At 36.4% G+C, this 16,670-nt stretch overlaps 1 protein-coding gene across 8 annotated transcripts in view; it reads right to left on the bottom strand.

Moving 5' to 3' along the window:
* Positions 1-16,670, bottom strand: part of QKI (QKI, KH domain containing RNA binding) — a 152,269-nt gene that overhangs the window by 50,419 nt on the left and 85,180 nt on the right. For all 8 annotated transcript variants that reach the window (XR_001331753.2, XM_088053367.1, XM_014255957.2 and 5 more), the window contains exon 4: positions 2,468-2,611. Coding sequence is in view for 7 of the 8 variants with exons in the window: in XM_088053367.1 (XP_087909493.1) it covers positions 2,468-2,611 (144 nt within the window). In the remaining variant the exon portion in view is untranslated. The remainder of the gene's footprint in view (positions 1-2,467; positions 2,612-16,670) is intronic.

The raw sequence follows: 16,670 nt of genomic DNA, 5'->3' as shown, positions 1-16,670 counted from the left end.
GAAACACACTTTAGTACTGAAATAGTCTCTGTTCACCCAAGTACATTCAAATAGAAATCCACTTTAAGAAATAGGCCTATATGCACTGATGCTAGAAAATGTAATTAGGATTTTTAACATCTTGAGTACAAAAATAACTGATCATTCCAAAACATTAGGAACTAATTTCCATCTCTGAACACCATAACACTTAACACATTTCTAAAATTTATTTCATAAACCCAAACCATTGTCACACTGTATGGCAAGAATGAAAATGAGTCTTCTCTCCTACATAGTCTCAAATTTTAATCAAGTTGGACAGTGACAGAACAGACATACATAATCTTTTTTTCCATTTTAATCCTTTGACATTTATCTGAAAAACATTAATAGCTGCAGGTATTCTACCACGTGAAAGGGAATTTTATTTTTTCCATTCTTACATGTTAGAGTATCTTTGGCATCTTCCAACATCCACAGTTTCACTCATATTGTTATAATTCACTAGGATTTCCCTTCTTTCCTTATGCTTATCCTGATTATTTGAAGGTTTATGACTTCCCTCATAGAGGTTTTCAATTCCTATCTTTTAATGCTAAACTGAATTTTTTCAGCTCTCAAACTGCCTGAAGCCACAATTTCATTTTTTTATACTAATTGAACAGATACAATAGGTAGTAAAAACCCAAGTTCACCCATACACTAATCCATTAGTATGTACTACACATACTTGTTTCAGCAAGGCATAATTTTGAGAAATTACAGCCAACAGACCTTTAACTCTTGTGCAAGTAATATGTACCACCCAAATTTCTTATGCCTATGCATAATACATAAAGATGATAATGAAGTGAACTGACAAAGCGTATTTCAAGTTATTTTCTATTCAAACAATAGTTAGCCCTGTGTTGTTCCTTTTCATTAAAGGGGAAAAACAATTATTCCTACAATCAGGATTACAGTGCTTCCCCAATTGATTAAGCTACTACAAGAGGCAGAGTGCTTTCAAGACAAAGAGCTGGTTGTCACCTTCACAATGAAAGAACTACTTACGAATGCATTACACTCTTTTTGAGGCCCAGAACACACCCATCCAACAGCTCCACAACACAAGCATAACACGGAGTCTACGCATCAGCACTTCAGACATACTGCGGGTTTTGTAACCTTTCATCCTGAAGTTGACCCTTCAGTCATATTATTCAGCATTCAGGGGGAGGCAGAAGAATGAACAGACATCTGACAAAATTAATTCACAAGGAAGTTTGGTTTTTAAACTGTTTGCTCTGTAGTAGGTTAAGAATGAACATAAGCATTTCAAAATTTTGCCTGTATAAAAATCCTGGCTATGAACTCAAGCCTAATGTGCTCAAGGTCTCTTTAATAACTGAGTAAATTCTGAAGATCTACTTTCTCTAGCTTTCAGAAATTGCCAATGCACAATGTCAAGAGGTCTAAATCAGTTTTCCTACCTCTTGCTTAATATTCTATCATTTTTTGGAAATTCAGAATTTAAGACTTTCTCCCTATCTTTAGTAATTTCTAAAAATGTGTTCTGAATAAATCTGCTTATAGAGACAGCATGTGTAACCACAAGTTTCCTCACAGCCAGCATCTATTAGCATTCACTAAGTACCCAAAATTAGAAGGTCATTTTAATACCCCCTACTACTTACTTGCACAAGATAGTCTCAATTTTCCTTGTAAGACGGAAAATTTTTCCACCACTGAGAAAGATCTAATTTATTCTTATCATTTTACAGGGACACAAAAGTGGTGGCAAAGATGAGCACAAGATACGAGTTAATGGCATGGGATGCACTATACAGTCACACTGAGTCACACTGATTTGAGTGAGAATACAGAGAAGATCTAAGAGAAGGGCTCTCAGAGGGTAATTCTGGTCTCTGAAAAAGGATTTAAGTCATCTAGCTGTGCAGAAGCCAGTTTATACTATCAGGAAATGAGAAATTATCATTTTCCAGTTTCACTACTTTTGTTTCTTCCCAGTATACTGACAGCAAAGTTTTTTGATACTAAAGGGTTTTGTTCTTTTTGCAAAATGTTTAAGGTGATCATCTAAAAAAAACATGTCTTCATTTCTTAAAGTATCAGAATCATTTCACAGTGAAACAAAAAAGCCTGTTAATACTTCCCCAGCCTTAAAGGGAAGAATACTAATACTGAAGAAAAGAGAGAAAACTAGTGTTTGTAACAGTTCAGCATTACCTTTTGAAGGTGATAACTATTTCCTGTATCTGTATCTTGGACAAAAAATAGTCTCTTTAAAATACTGTTCTCTTCTAAGGAATAATTCAGCCTCAGATGAAGCAGTTTAAAGATCACTAGATTATTACAAAGTTGTATCTTAACTTCATTTTACGATGCCACTCTGCAGGCTTACTCTTACACCTGTAGTAAGTTAGCTGTATTTCAAAAGTACCTTCTGAAAATGGAAATCAAAGGGTTGCATATAAATACTTACTGCAGGTATCAGTAACTTTCTTACTTCTTCAACAGCCCTCTTCAGCTTTATTTCTGCTCTGTTTTGGGCATCCTCCACAGTGATAAGTACATGTAAATCTTCATTCAGGTGTTCCCAGTTGGCCTTGCCTCGATTCTGTTCTTCCTAAAAAAAATTAAAACATGGAAGCTATGAAGCACATTCTGTATAAAACAATCATATCAGGAGACAAAATCAATTCTGTAAATAGCATGAATTTTATTTTCAGCAACGTTTCTTCATACTTTGGAGACTTTCTTATCATATGAACTCAGCCTTCGAAATATAATTTTTGGGGTTTTGTTTGTGTTTTGGAAGCTCCTACTCTATATTATACTTTTTTAAAGATTACAGTACATATTTGTTTACAGTACATATCTGTTTCTGAAGAGTACCTTCCCCAGCTGAATAAAGGAACAAAAATAAGAATACAAACACAGTATTACTTTCAGTACTATTTAGAGCCTTTCAAGAGTTAAACAGATAAGACATACTACTGGTTAAGCAACCAATCTTTTGAAGAAAAGTGAAACAGACACCAGACATAGAAACTCCATCTGAATCACTACAGAGAACAGGAAAGCAATTCTCCAGTGTTAAGAATCACTTTCAAATACTCATGAAGACAAGATTCAAAGAATCAAACACTACAAAAGGAACAGAAGTTGCCGTTTTCAAAGGAGAGCTGCATGTAGTGGATGAAGAAAAGAGAGGAGGAGATGACAAGGCTTTAATACTGAAGTTACAGAAGGACAGGTGACAAGATGGTCACCATTACATAGCTACTCATCACATCCATGGTATTAGTAATCCCAAAGATAAAATAAACTTTTCAGAAAGGGAAAGCATGCTAAACAAAACATTTCAATTTTAAACGACAGAAAACAACAAAGTAACACATTCAATTATCCAGTCTTCCAAAAAAAAAAGATAATGAAACACACCACAAAAGAAACTTCCCAATGCCTTTTTTATTAAACAGTGAATAAAGCTAGCTAAATTTTTTATGAAACCTCATTTAAATTTGACAATATTTTAAATATAACAAGTTAAAAAAAACCAAACAGGGCCTCAAAAAAAGTTTGTTACAACTTTGAATCTATAAAAAGGCCTACATAAACAAACCCTACTTATTTAAAACTTAAAAATCTGGGTATAATAGAAGAGCCTCCTATTTGTAAGATAAACCCTTGTGGCTCAAACACAATTCACACTAACTTCATTTTTATTTTTTTAATTCCAAATGTATCTTTTCCCCCAGACTTCATGAAAAACTCATCCAGGAAATAAGATAAATTGAGGAAATGTTCTAAGATTTAATACCAACCAATGCTTGCAGTAGTGTTTTATTTTTAATTCAGCTAAGTCTGAAATGCTTTGTGGAATATACAAAGACAAAAACAAGGGGGGAAAAAACTGAACCATAAGAGATGTATGAAATATGTATGTAAAAGAATCAGTGCTTTGAAACTACTTTTCACTATGTATGTAATATCCACATATCCATTAATCCATACTATCAGATACTGGTGTGTTTTGCTGTTTTTAATGTTATCTTCCCCAACCTTTTTAACAAAGGGGGCTGTGAAAATAGGTCTAGCAATTTTAGAAGCTGGAAACAAAAGTGAAAAATAACTCTCACTTATGATATAATACAGAATGTGACGCAAAGTACAGCCAAGTTATAACATGCTCTCTCTTGAAATATAATCCTTGAAAGAACTGCCTATGGGAAGGTATTTGCAACCTATTTATTCAATCGTGATCAAAACTCCACTATGACTTTTTAAACTATTCCTTTTTTTTTTTTAATCCAAAGCACAAGTGAGCTGTTTTCTTTTAAGACGGTTACAAGTTACACTAATATGAGGTAACGTACAAAATAATACATTACAGGTATGAAGAATGAGAGAAGGTTCCTAAACCAGCAGAGGGCAGAGGAAGAAATGTGCAACTACCTGTTCTTGCATTAACACTGTGTTGGAATGGGAAATGTCCCTTGCTACACCAGATGCAAGAAACCTGCGCAACTATAGTAGCACAGGAGGCAAAACAAATATAACATATTTAATAAGGCAAAGAGGAACAAGTGACAAGGAAAGGTGTCCCCAAGTAAAGCAGCAAGTTCTGTTCCTGAAAGACAAGGAATGAGTAAATGAAGTATTAGCCACCACGCCATTAAACACCATGCATCATGTTTATACATAGTGTGGGCAAACATAAAGGGGCTTTAAGGTGTTATATCCTTTTCTCTCATAATGAAAATAATATGGTGCAAAGTCTCCAAAACTTGCTTCAGATTAATGCTACATCAAGTACTGGCACTGTACTCCAAAATACTCTGTTGCAGCATAAGAATTTTTTGTTCAGTTTAAAAGACAACAAAAAGCTGCATATAGGACAAACAAATGATACTGAAGATTTTTTTATCCCCTTATTACTTACTTTGAGGTGGAACATGTGTGTAAGGTTTATAATCACAGGCATTATTAGGGTGAGACCTTACCTCACAAGAAATCATACAAACTACTTATCAGTAAGATAAATGAAGTAGTGTATGACTATGATAAGCTCTTCTACGGCCATAAATTACTGTAATAAACGCGTTGGTGTTGAGAGTGCTATTTATTAAGTCAAATGGTAAGACTGAAAGAAAAGCTAAGAAGAATAAAATTTCACACTGTTGAAAAAATAAAAGAGAAAAAATAGAGTTTGGAATTGGTTTCCAATTTATGTTCTGTCTCAATACACTGGAGTTATGATTTCATCCAGTGCTCCCATTCTGTCTCACAAGATGGTTTTCTTAGTGGGTTAACAGTTTCCTAATTGATTGAAATGCTAGTTGAATGTTATATCAGTATGTATATTTGATTATTTACATGTTTGGTTTTACCCAAAATGGGAAATTCAGGTCTTTACTAGCTCATTCATTCCAACAGAAAGTCAGCTGCAAAACACAGAATTTACACTCACGAAACAGAGATAATCTGCAAACCTCTTGTGCTTAAGAGATACCTTTTTTTTGCTACCTTATTTTCCTTTTAAACCCTAAAAGGATGGTTTGGAGAAACATATTTTCCCCCAAGTAAAATCTTTATTTGTATTAAACTAATCCTCTGTGCAACAAGTCTTGAATACATCTTTTCTCAAACATGGTCTGCTATAGCAAAGCCTGAACAGCAAAGTTGAATATATCTTAAACACAAGTAGGAAAGTATCCTCCTGAAGACTCATGAAATATGGTCCAAGATTTTAAAGGTTGATTAGAGTTTTCTTTTGAATTTTCCAGGGGAATAAATAGTGAAAAGATGGGCAGGAGAGAATTACTACAACTTGCCTCACTGCATAAGTTGGTACAAAAAAACCTACAAGATGTGGCTGTCTTGAAGTGAACTGCAGATAAGACAAACCAGTTCACTTCATAGATTCAAAAAATGTCTGGGCTGGGAAGGAACCCTGAACATCATCCAATCCAAACCCCCTGCTCAGGGCAGGGTCAACTCAAGTATGTTGCTACGGGCAGGTTTTAAACACCTCCAAGGACAGAGACTTCATCCCCTCCCCCAAGAGACCTGCTCAGTGTTCAACCACTGTTCAGTCACAACAACAAAAAAACCCCCCTTTTTCTTAGGTTTAAAAATTATTCCTTTTCTTTCAGTGTGTCCACTGCCCCTTGTCCTTCAGTAGCAACTGTTGAACCATTCAGCCTAGTTGCTAGGTCTACCTATTGAAAAAGCAGTCAGGAGTAATAGAAATTGCCATGAGAATTATTTTGGGAAAGAAACATTTGCTAACACAGCAGGAAGGGCATGCACAGTGAAGGAAGAAACAGCACCAGGAAAATCAGAAAACCTAAGATTGGGGAAAAGGAAATTCAACTGCATATATTCAAAATCACATTACATACACAAGAAGCAATTGGCAGCATGAAGTCTTGCTGCATCCCAGAGATTGTTTATGGAAGAATTATACATGAAAAATGGAGACTGAAGATGTAGAAAACCACAAAGTAAAGTGATTTATGCCACAACCTTGGGGAACAACAGTATTAGAAAAGCTTAATTATAAGCAAACTATCTTGTCTGCTAAATTAAAGAACATTAAGGACAACATAAATGGCAGATGAAATTTCACTGTGTTCCTTGTTTGGCAGAAATTTCAGTATCCTTAAATATAGCCTAATTCTGCAGACAGATTTGCTTTCATTCTCTTGCCTGTGCATATACACTCATTAATCCTCAAAGTACCTGTGCACAATAATGGACTACTCAATATTTATCTTGCTATTAGGGTCAATGTATTAGGTAGTTAAAAAAAAATATTGCTACAAGTCCTCAAACTTTAGCTGCACAAAAAAAAGTGGTTCAGCTACAGGAATTTTCTTGAGGAGGGATTTAGGGGGAAGCAGAAAAGCAGGTAAAAGATGCAACTGACTTGAATCCACAAAATGAAACTTAAATATTAGAAAGGTTGTTCCATGAGGGGAACTACAGTAGTCCAGCTTACTGTAAAATTGTATCTCATATTTTCCACACATCCTACCATACACCACAGTAACTTCAAGTTGTGGTCCTGCACCTCCTGCATCTTGGGCCTAAATGGCCATTCCTATTATCTTCATATCCCATGCCAAAGCTTTCTTAATTCCTCAATCTCTGACTGAACAAGAATGAGACAGCAGCTTACCTAGCTTTTTGCAAGATACACAAAGCAGATGACTGAAAACTCCTTTAGAATAGAGTATGAAGTTAGGTCTCTTCTCTATCTAGCCAGTATGTTTCAAAGAACTTCAAACCCAGTAAGTGTCAAGGTTGACTGAAATTGTTAAAATTATTCAAATGTTAGAAAAGGAAAATATCAACACAAAGAAAGCTGTCAAAAATATTTCATCATCAACCTAAAAAAAACCCCTCAAACCTTATTTCTCACCCCAAAGACGTCCCCAGTATGGCCAACTCACGAAAAATAACTTGACAAATTAAAAACTGGTGAAGTAGGATCCCATCACTTCCAAATGTCAGAATACCATTAACGAAAAATGAAAATGAAACAAATGAGAAAATGCTACGCTGTTTATATGCAGCCAGAGAAATATTCGTTAGACAATAAGAAAGAGTGAAAGAATGAATGCAATGTGGTTAGAGTGGAAGCAACTTTCTGACACAGCACTTTTTTCAGAAAGCTGGGGACTATTCTGTAGTAATAAAAAAAGTGCAGCTTCCATTCTATGCACTTTTTTCCACTCCATCTCATACAATTTCCTGTAATGTAGGCCACTAAAAAGATACAAAACCAGCTCAGTACCAACAGCAGGGATCTTTTAAAGAATTAAAGTCACCAGCTCAAGCAAGTGTTGAAAATTAACCTTAGCATTCTCACTCATCTTGAAGTGATAGGCTATTAAATTCTGTTTTCACCAACCTATTAAACAAGCTGGTCTCCCTGCTGAATGACAAAAACCTCAGAAAAGATAGAGCAAAAGGGAAGAATGTTTTCATATAATGTCAAATTGAACACTAAAATTAAAAGGCATTAGAATAGCTTTAGTCCTTCAAACCATACAAAGGTTTAATTCAAGTACACTCTAAGAACTTTAATTAAAATTATCCTAAGAGATAAAAACCAGTATAATCACTCACCACCACTTCTCACAGTCAAATGGAGGAGGTAAGATGTGGAGAGAAAAAATTCAGCTGTTTAGTAAAAATCTCACAATATATTTTGTCTAATAAATTGTGCTACAGCTACACTGAAATTAACAGTAGCTCTAGGTGAATATTTCTTTTCCATAATGAAATCATTCACACACATATATTAAAGTTTCAAAAATAATTCAAAGAGCAGTTTAAAAGAAGCTATGTGAATTTAAAAAAATAAAACTAACATGTCGATTTTAAAGACTTTTGAAACAGTAGTTAAATTTAAATAAAAGGTCACAAATAAGGTCATTGTAAATAAATTGCAGTCCTGATCTAATTTTACTATTTTTAAGTAAGACATGGTATGTATTGCAGCCATGCAACAATATCTAAATTACTAAGGCCAGGAAAAACATCATTCAACTATTCAATACAGCTTACATCTTACTTTACAACCTTTTGTTGACACAGCTGAACTGGTAAAACCAAGTCAGAGGAATTTTAGAAGAATGCACTTTGCCCTAAAGTCATATACTGCCAACCTTGCAAGAGCTGTCTGTCTTGTGTCATTTAATGAAACTTCCATTCTTGCAACTCTTCTGCCAACCTGGGCTACAGAATTGTATTTTAAATTGTATTTTAAAGCTTTTGGCTTCTTTGCTGCAGATAGTTCAAAACAAACATCCAGAAGACAGAAGATTTCTGTAACGTTGTGCAAGGAATAAACCATTCCGTCTACAAATAATTCCACATCAGCTAACCCGTATTCATGAGAAGTCCAGACATTGTGAAGCAAAAAACCACTTGGATAATCTCTTACTGTTGTATTACTGCATCCTTTCCTGAGCAGTGTAACAACTCCCTAAGGTTCAGGCAGCCCTTACTGCTCCCACTGGCACTGGCCCCAAGCACCACACCAGCCTTTCAGACCACATGCTGATGCAGCAGATGCCTCCCCACCTCATTTTCTGCTGGACAAGGGAGTTTACAACCATGAAGGGCTACAGAGAGCCAAAACAAGGTCAGTTCTGTAGCTGGGGAAAGCAGAAGGTGAGGGATCATATTTTAACACGTAACAGCCCCTTAAAAGACTGTCTCGCCATGCCTCATGAAACTATCCTAAGTGAAATCTAATTATACACGTGCCAGAGGCAGAACACAGTCATCTTTGTTACCTGGTATGAAACACCCTGCTCATTTGTGTATTAAATGCTAGTATGACAGTAACAACTGTAAACTGGGGCTTCCTCCTTCCATTTTTGTGACTGAATCTTAGGTCTCGACAGGACTGACTGGTAAAAGGCAAAGAAAAAAATCCTGAAGAACAGCCAATCCATCCCCAAACCTGTATTTGAACGATACAGTCCTGATATTAACATTTCAATACCAAATGAGGCCTGAAAACAAAATAAATGCTTAGGCAAGTACCAAAAATAGAGGTTTTTTTGATCAGATGAAACTCCAAGCCAGCCCTGCAGAAAACCAGTTTAAAATGATGCACTAATTACAGTATCTGTTTGAACAACAGAAGCAATTTTATAACATGAAGCATCAGAACACGCTGATTGTCCTAACCCCTGCTGATAAACTGCTTCAATTGTGCAGTTACAGTCAGGCAAATTAACACAGACTTTTGCTCCTACTGAGTTTCTAATGGCAGCAGCTCACAAGCAGAAAGCTGGTAAAAAAAACTAAGGTTACAAAGCTATGCTGAGGGAACAGCACCTGGTCAGGGAGAACACGGCAGCTCACTCCACATTCAGAATTTCTTCAGAATCAAAGTTTTCACCTACAGTAACAACTGACCAATTGCTTAAATTAACAGTCACATACTTGTTGTTTTGACTGTCCAACAAGTTAGTGCTACTTATCGAGTGTTTAATTATAAATTATTATTGTATACCAAGCCCCCACACCGAGACGATTTTGGATTGAGAAAGTGGGTGTCTTTCAGCACACACTGGACTGTCAAACATTGTCAAAGGACAATCTCTTAAGAACCGTTCTAAAAAATAAAAAAAGAAATCTGGCGGCATGAAACAACCTAAATGACACAAGAGGACTCTGTTCTCTGTCTCAAAGCCTCAACACAGACACTGCTCCGGAGACTTCAAACCAGGCACCGCCCCAAGCTGGGATCCGCCCTGCAGTCAAAATGGTTCCCGAAGGCTCCGAGCACCAGCCTGGAGTTTCTGGAGCCGCTGTTTCCAGCAGGGGTGCGGGGAGCCCTGGGGGGCTGCGGACAGAGCCGGAGCCGCTGTCCCAGCCCGGCCGGAGCGCTCGGGCCGCTCCCCGCGCAGGGCCCGGCCCGAAACGGGAACTGCCCGGGAAATGGCAACGGGACCGCAGCTCCACCCACGTGTCTTTCTCCTCGCATGTTTCCCTCAAGTTGTGCCCGTGGGAAATAGAAGGGCTGTGGAACAAGCTGTGTTGTCCAGTGCTGTCAAAGCCCAGGAATCTGTAAAGACTTGAGTATTTCACTGTTGTGGGATAAAAGTAAAAAAGTTTTGCATGCATCGGTATCCACAGGGAAATAAATGAGAATTTAGCACATGAAATGCACAGCATAAACTCAGTATCTGGATATAGTCATTAGAGATGAATGCTCTTTTTAACATTGATACTTAAAATTACTATGAAGTAACAAACTTTACCCAGAGGCAGAGGAGATTATTCATTTCTCAGACCTGGGACTTACAGGTAAGAGTTTTAACGCTTTATCAGAATCCCTGGCAGAGTAAATTTTATATGGATACAGTTACACTGATAGATATCCAAGAATGGTTTTATTCCCCTCAAGAAAAGGGAAAAAGCAGTATGAAACATTTCACAATATTGTGATTCTTTTTACACACTAACCCCCTCACTGAACAAACATCAAATTCCTTTGAAAGAAAATGAAATACCAATAAATCCTGAATGCAAGTCTGGGATCAGAGTTAGCTTTAGACAGCTTTTTGAAGGGAAGTACCTCCATATTTTGAATTGCAAGGTACAAAAGGCATTTTTAAGTGCAGGCTTCGACCAACAAAACCTTATCTGTGAGAGTGGACACATTCCTCAGAGCATTCTCTAATCAGGAAATACAGGCAGTAAGTGTATTTTAACTCATGACTCAAGTCCATTCACCATCAGTCACTAATGAAATTAACTTCCAGATAACCTCCAACTGTTCTAAAATCACTTCTGCATACACCTATTTTCCACTGAGTTTATGAGCATTATTAAGCAGTATAAAGCTGATTCCACTATTCAGCTTTAGCTAGAGAAATGATGACAAAAGTAAGTGCTCTTTTACATCCCTTATTATCAAACAGCACCTATGTACCATGCACACATAGTAAATTATTCAATTTACTTCAAACATTTTATGATTTTTATTTTGAAATTAATTAAGAGTATGTTAAATTTATATATATTTAGTTATGTAATACAAAACAATTCTAGAATTGATTTTTTTTTTTTTTTTGTGATTAGGAATAAGTGACGGGTATTTTTCTGAACTGAATTTACAAACCTCTTAAAGAAAAGGAGCAGAAAGAAATACCAAGAGGAGAAAAAAATGTAACATCTAAGTGACCTTTTGGAAATATCAGAATAAACAGCTGCTAATACTTTGCATTTTAATGCCAACACATCCACACTTCTACTTCCTTCCTCTCAATTTGCCTATTGCTTCCAGAGTCCCGTGGCTCAGCCTTTGCTTGAAAATCCAAACATTCTGCTGTTAGAATTTCCTCAAGGAGAAGCTGCACATGCCTCTCATATAGATAAAAAATACAAGATATATCAAAAGGGGTTCCTCTGCATAAATCTTACTGAAGGTTTTAAGTGAGTATATTGAAGATAACTTTGCAAAATTGCAATATATTCCCGCCAAGCCTTGGCTTTTTTTGTTACAAAATAACCGTAAACTTTTTTAGGAGATAATTTTTCTTCCCCATTTTCCCATGCTAACATTTATAATACACCATTACTAACATTGATATCTTGCCTGAGACTGCTTAGCACTTAGAAAAGTAAAGCGAAATTTCACTAAATCCAAAGCTCCGCATGAAAGTATACAAAGATATTACTACAGAATATTTTTAACAGAAACTTCGACTGAACACATTAACATAACCTCAGTGTGCCAAGAAAATTAAAAAGCACCACCCTCTTAGCCACAATATAATAGACAAGTTTCAGATACCTTATAAAACTATGCACAGAAGCCAATTTGAGAAAGTAAAACTGAAAATTCTTCCCTATTTCCTCCCCTTCTCCCAAAAAATGAAATAAGAAAGTAACAAGTTTAAATGTTTTACTTTTTGTATGTACAAAAATGTGACCTCAGTTTAAAAACCTGAAGTTACTACTGTTTCTATAAACTCAAATGAAACTTGTAATGTAAAATGAAATTACTGTTATAGTAGTATGTTGTTAGCTTTATTTTAGGACATTGTGATCTTTAGGTTTTTACTGTTTGTCAAAGCAATTAAAAAAAAGACTCATGACTCAAACCGAACATACCTAGGTAGTACTTAAGTAACTTCAAAAAAACTCAAATAGCTTCCCAAGCCATAAAGAAACTATTTTGCTCAGTGAAACAAGAAAAAATTAAAAGAGCTGAAATAAACATTCAACAGCACGGATTTTTTTTCAAATGGTTCAGGGACAGGTTGGGGAAGGGAAAGGCTACAGTATATAACTTTAACCTGTGACACTTTGCCTATAGAACTTTACTTGTGGGCTACAAGAATGCAGCCAAATGCTAGAAAGAGGCCACATGCAGGAAAGCAAAGCTGTTTTTATTGCTAGGACCAGGCTGACATGGTTGCAAATACTAGAGTTTTAGCTCAAAATCTGTATCTTGCAATTCTTGAGAATGGTTCTTTGTGATTTGGATGTGTAAATAAACAATAACCAAGTTTTGACAAGAGCAGGCAGAATCAGACTGGCAAAAACAGGGCAAGGGGGAGGGGTGTAATCAATATTACAACAGCTCGCTTACATAAACTGAAGTGCTTTGTGGAATCCTGGCCTTAGCAAAAAATAGTGTATCAAGTGCTTACATGATAACACCTAGTATTTTTTTCCTCTTATTTCCCCTTTCTTGTTTCAATTCTGGGGATGAATCTTCATTGCAGATTTCCTCAAAGATGTACTCCTGCTTCCTCTAGGTGTGCTAAGATAGCAAGAAGACTCAAGTGTCTAGGCAGCTAAATGCTACCCAGTGCATTTGGATTAAAGCACCTCTTATGCCAACAAGAAAGCAGAATCCTAAAAATAAACCAAACTTTTCCATAAGTAGTTGCTTAAACGAATATTGACAACTTTAAGACACAACGTCTGTGCTTACAATTAGAACACTAATCTTGCACAGTCACTTCAGAGAAAGAAACCAAATCCCAAGACAGAACCATTCTGAGTTTTCTTGTATAGAAGGCTTCAGTTTAACACAGCTGCAGGGCTAACTGCTCACTCCCACAAGAGAAGTGGATCCATCCCTTTCTCCTTCCCGCTTCTTGGTACCAGCAGCAGCTCTTGCTGGCCTTCCAGAGCCAGTTAACACAGCAGCAAAGTGCCGCTGTCAGACTGGGTTTTGCCTGTTTAGCAAGCTGAACTGGCTCAGTGACACATCCCACAAGCAGCAGGCTGAGCACAGAGGAGGGCACAGGCAGATCTCCCTCTGCAGGAAGCTGCCAGCTGTCAGTCACACCTCTGGCAGGACACACAGCAGCCCAGCCGCTCCCCAGAAGGAGCTGAGGGTGGGGAGCCCCTCGCTCTCGATGCCCAGGGGACATGCTGGCATTCCTAAGTGCCATGTGCGTCAAATGTAATCTTACTGCAATGCATAAATTACTATTAAAAGTATTCTGAAAACTTCGTTTCCACTCCAAGTTAGGCCTGCAGAGCAATCAGCTTCCTTCCACTTCAAATTCTGCATCCCAGCTGCTTACCTGAGAAACTAGCACACTGTCCCATGTATTTAAGCAAGGGTGTGTCAAAGAAAAAAACCTTGTCATTCACAGCACAGGGATTACTTCTAAAATAAAGTTCACTTAGATATAAAGGTTTGGAAATGTGTAATTTCACAGGATATATTAATGCAAATTAAATAAACCAAATTGTTTTTTTAAAAATAAATGAAATTCTGCTACAAAAAATACAGAAAAATCGAAGTTTTCCACTGAGTACAGAACTCACAGTAAACACTGGCTAACAAACTGAAGTTGAGTCCTTGAAAGCATTCAGAACTCCTGCCTCAAATAATTTCAGCACACAAGTTTTCCCCGTATTTAAGCATGAAACCTTGCATACAGTCTGTAATTACAGATTTATTGCTGCAGTTCCCTCAAATCCTTGCTACAATTACATGGGATTTGACACAACCAAGCTACCAGCTAGATAACTCAAAGTATGACCACTGTTCCAAACCTTCTTTACAACCAATTTCATGCAACTACTCTATTGATTATAATGACTACAGAATGAGGAGCATTCCTTCACGTGCCACATGTTCTCAGGGCTGGATTAAAACACAAAATAAACATATTAAAACAACAGTCATGATGCCAGTTAAAGACTGTATAGCTGAGCGCCAGCTTGGCACTAATATTAAATGGCTTTTGAGGATACCACTGATAATATATTAGGGAAACCTTTGCTACAGCTCAGAAAAGATGGATGATCAGGATCCCCCTTCACTGCTCACACAGCATCAATACAGTGATTTAAAAAAAACAAAAAAAAAAAAAAAAACCAAACTAAAGAGCCCAACACAACCACCAAAACAAAACAAACAAAAACCTCAAAAATTAAATGGACCCCTCCAACAAAGACCACCAAAAGAAGAAGAAGAAAAAAAAAAAAAAAAAAAAAAGGCAGCACATACAAATATGAGTTTAACATTGCAACTCCTCATACTCTCTGATGGATTTCACAGAGTTCCCTAGTCCTTCAATGAATCTGTCCTAAAGGTCTGCGTTTGGAAGTCCTTATTCACACTCCCTACACTTAATAAGCTGAAAACCACAAAGCTTTTAGTTCATTTACAATACTGTACACTAGCATTAACTCTACATAGCATCTGTTCAACACATCTAAAATAAAATCCTTGTGAAATTAATGAAATTCATCATTTCTGTAAAGGAGTAATTATGAAAATTATGCCCACTTTTTAAATTGGAAAACAGTGTTTAATAAACTTGCTCATTACATAAGCACGAAAGAAAGTGGAAGCTGGACATAATTTTGATTTGAAGTCAAATATCACAATATTTACATGTATACTGGTTTCAGGAGAGAATGCCTAGATGTGCATCCTTCAAGATCCCATTCAGTTAGCAATCCAACAGCTGCTGTTTAGGAGACCTCATCATCCTTACAAAAAGACACCTGGTTTCATGAGAACTTTCTGAATCCCACAAATTCTGGTAAAATGTACAAAACATTCAGCAAAAGAACGTAACTTTTAAAAAAACTCTATAAATAATGAATTTGCTGACATCTTCACTTGCATCATTTTGAGTAAATCAGAGTGCGCAAACTAAGATCTGTAACTAACCAAATTATCAAAGCTCCACTGCAAGTCACTGTAATACGCAAAATTAAGGTATATTATGAAAAATTTCAAGTTCTGTTTTCTTCAACACATTCCCTCAGCTACCAAAGATATTAATGCAGAGAGAAATATCATTAATAAATACAGGACAGATTAAAAGAGGCAAACAATGTCATTACAGTACGAAGCTACAGAAGAGCAAAGTAAATCCTTGATGTGCTATCCAACTCACTACTTTAAAATAAGCAATTTTTAAACAAATTCCAGTATGATATCAGAAACATGCAAAAAGTTATTAAAAAAACCTGCTTCTGCTCTTCAAAAGACAAGCTCCAAGCTTCTTTCATTAAAATATCCATTACACACATTTTCAGATTGCACACTTATCTGTCCCCACAAAAAATCAAATGAAAGTTTTACAGTTTAACTTAATATACTTCTGAATTACAAAAGTTGAAGGAGGTAAGACCGGGTAGAAAAGGTCATTATGTGGAAGCTTTTCTTACATTTTACAGTGGTTTCATCCACTTTAGAAAATAAGACAGCATTGTACATGAATTGAGGACAAAAATAATTGTACACTTTGCTCACATCTTGGAGAGATAGGTAGAAGGAAGGTCAATTTCTTCATCCTAAACATTTTCTCTTCTTCAGAAAAGCACAAGCATGACAGTTTTTTCCAAAATGCATTTCCAAGAGACGACAAGGATTTACGGCCCACTGACAGGTCCTGACCTCCCACCTCCTTTTTTCCGTCCTCTCCCTTCTCAAACTGGCACAGGTATTAATTTGGATCAATACAGCTTATTAACTAGCAAACTTTTTTTTATGTCCACTGAACTATTCTCTCACATTAGCTGACCAAAATCTAGCTTCTTTGCTGTTCCCATTGTAACCCCCTTACTTGGACTAGAACATTTGTTCCCACCTCCCAAAACAGAAGTTAAGCAAAACTTTCCTAAACTTGTAATCCTGTATTCTTATGCAATAAACCAAAACT

This window comes from Pseudopodoces humilis, chromosome 3 (genome assembly GCF_049639895.1).
Source record: "Pseudopodoces humilis isolate 2021_Gansu_Grassland_sample_001 chromosome 3, ASM4963989v1, whole genome shotgun sequence".
Taxonomy (NCBI): domain Eukaryota; kingdom Metazoa; phylum Chordata; class Aves; order Passeriformes; family Paridae; genus Pseudopodoces; species Pseudopodoces humilis.
This window is presented reverse-complemented; position numbering and strand designations above follow the sequence as displayed.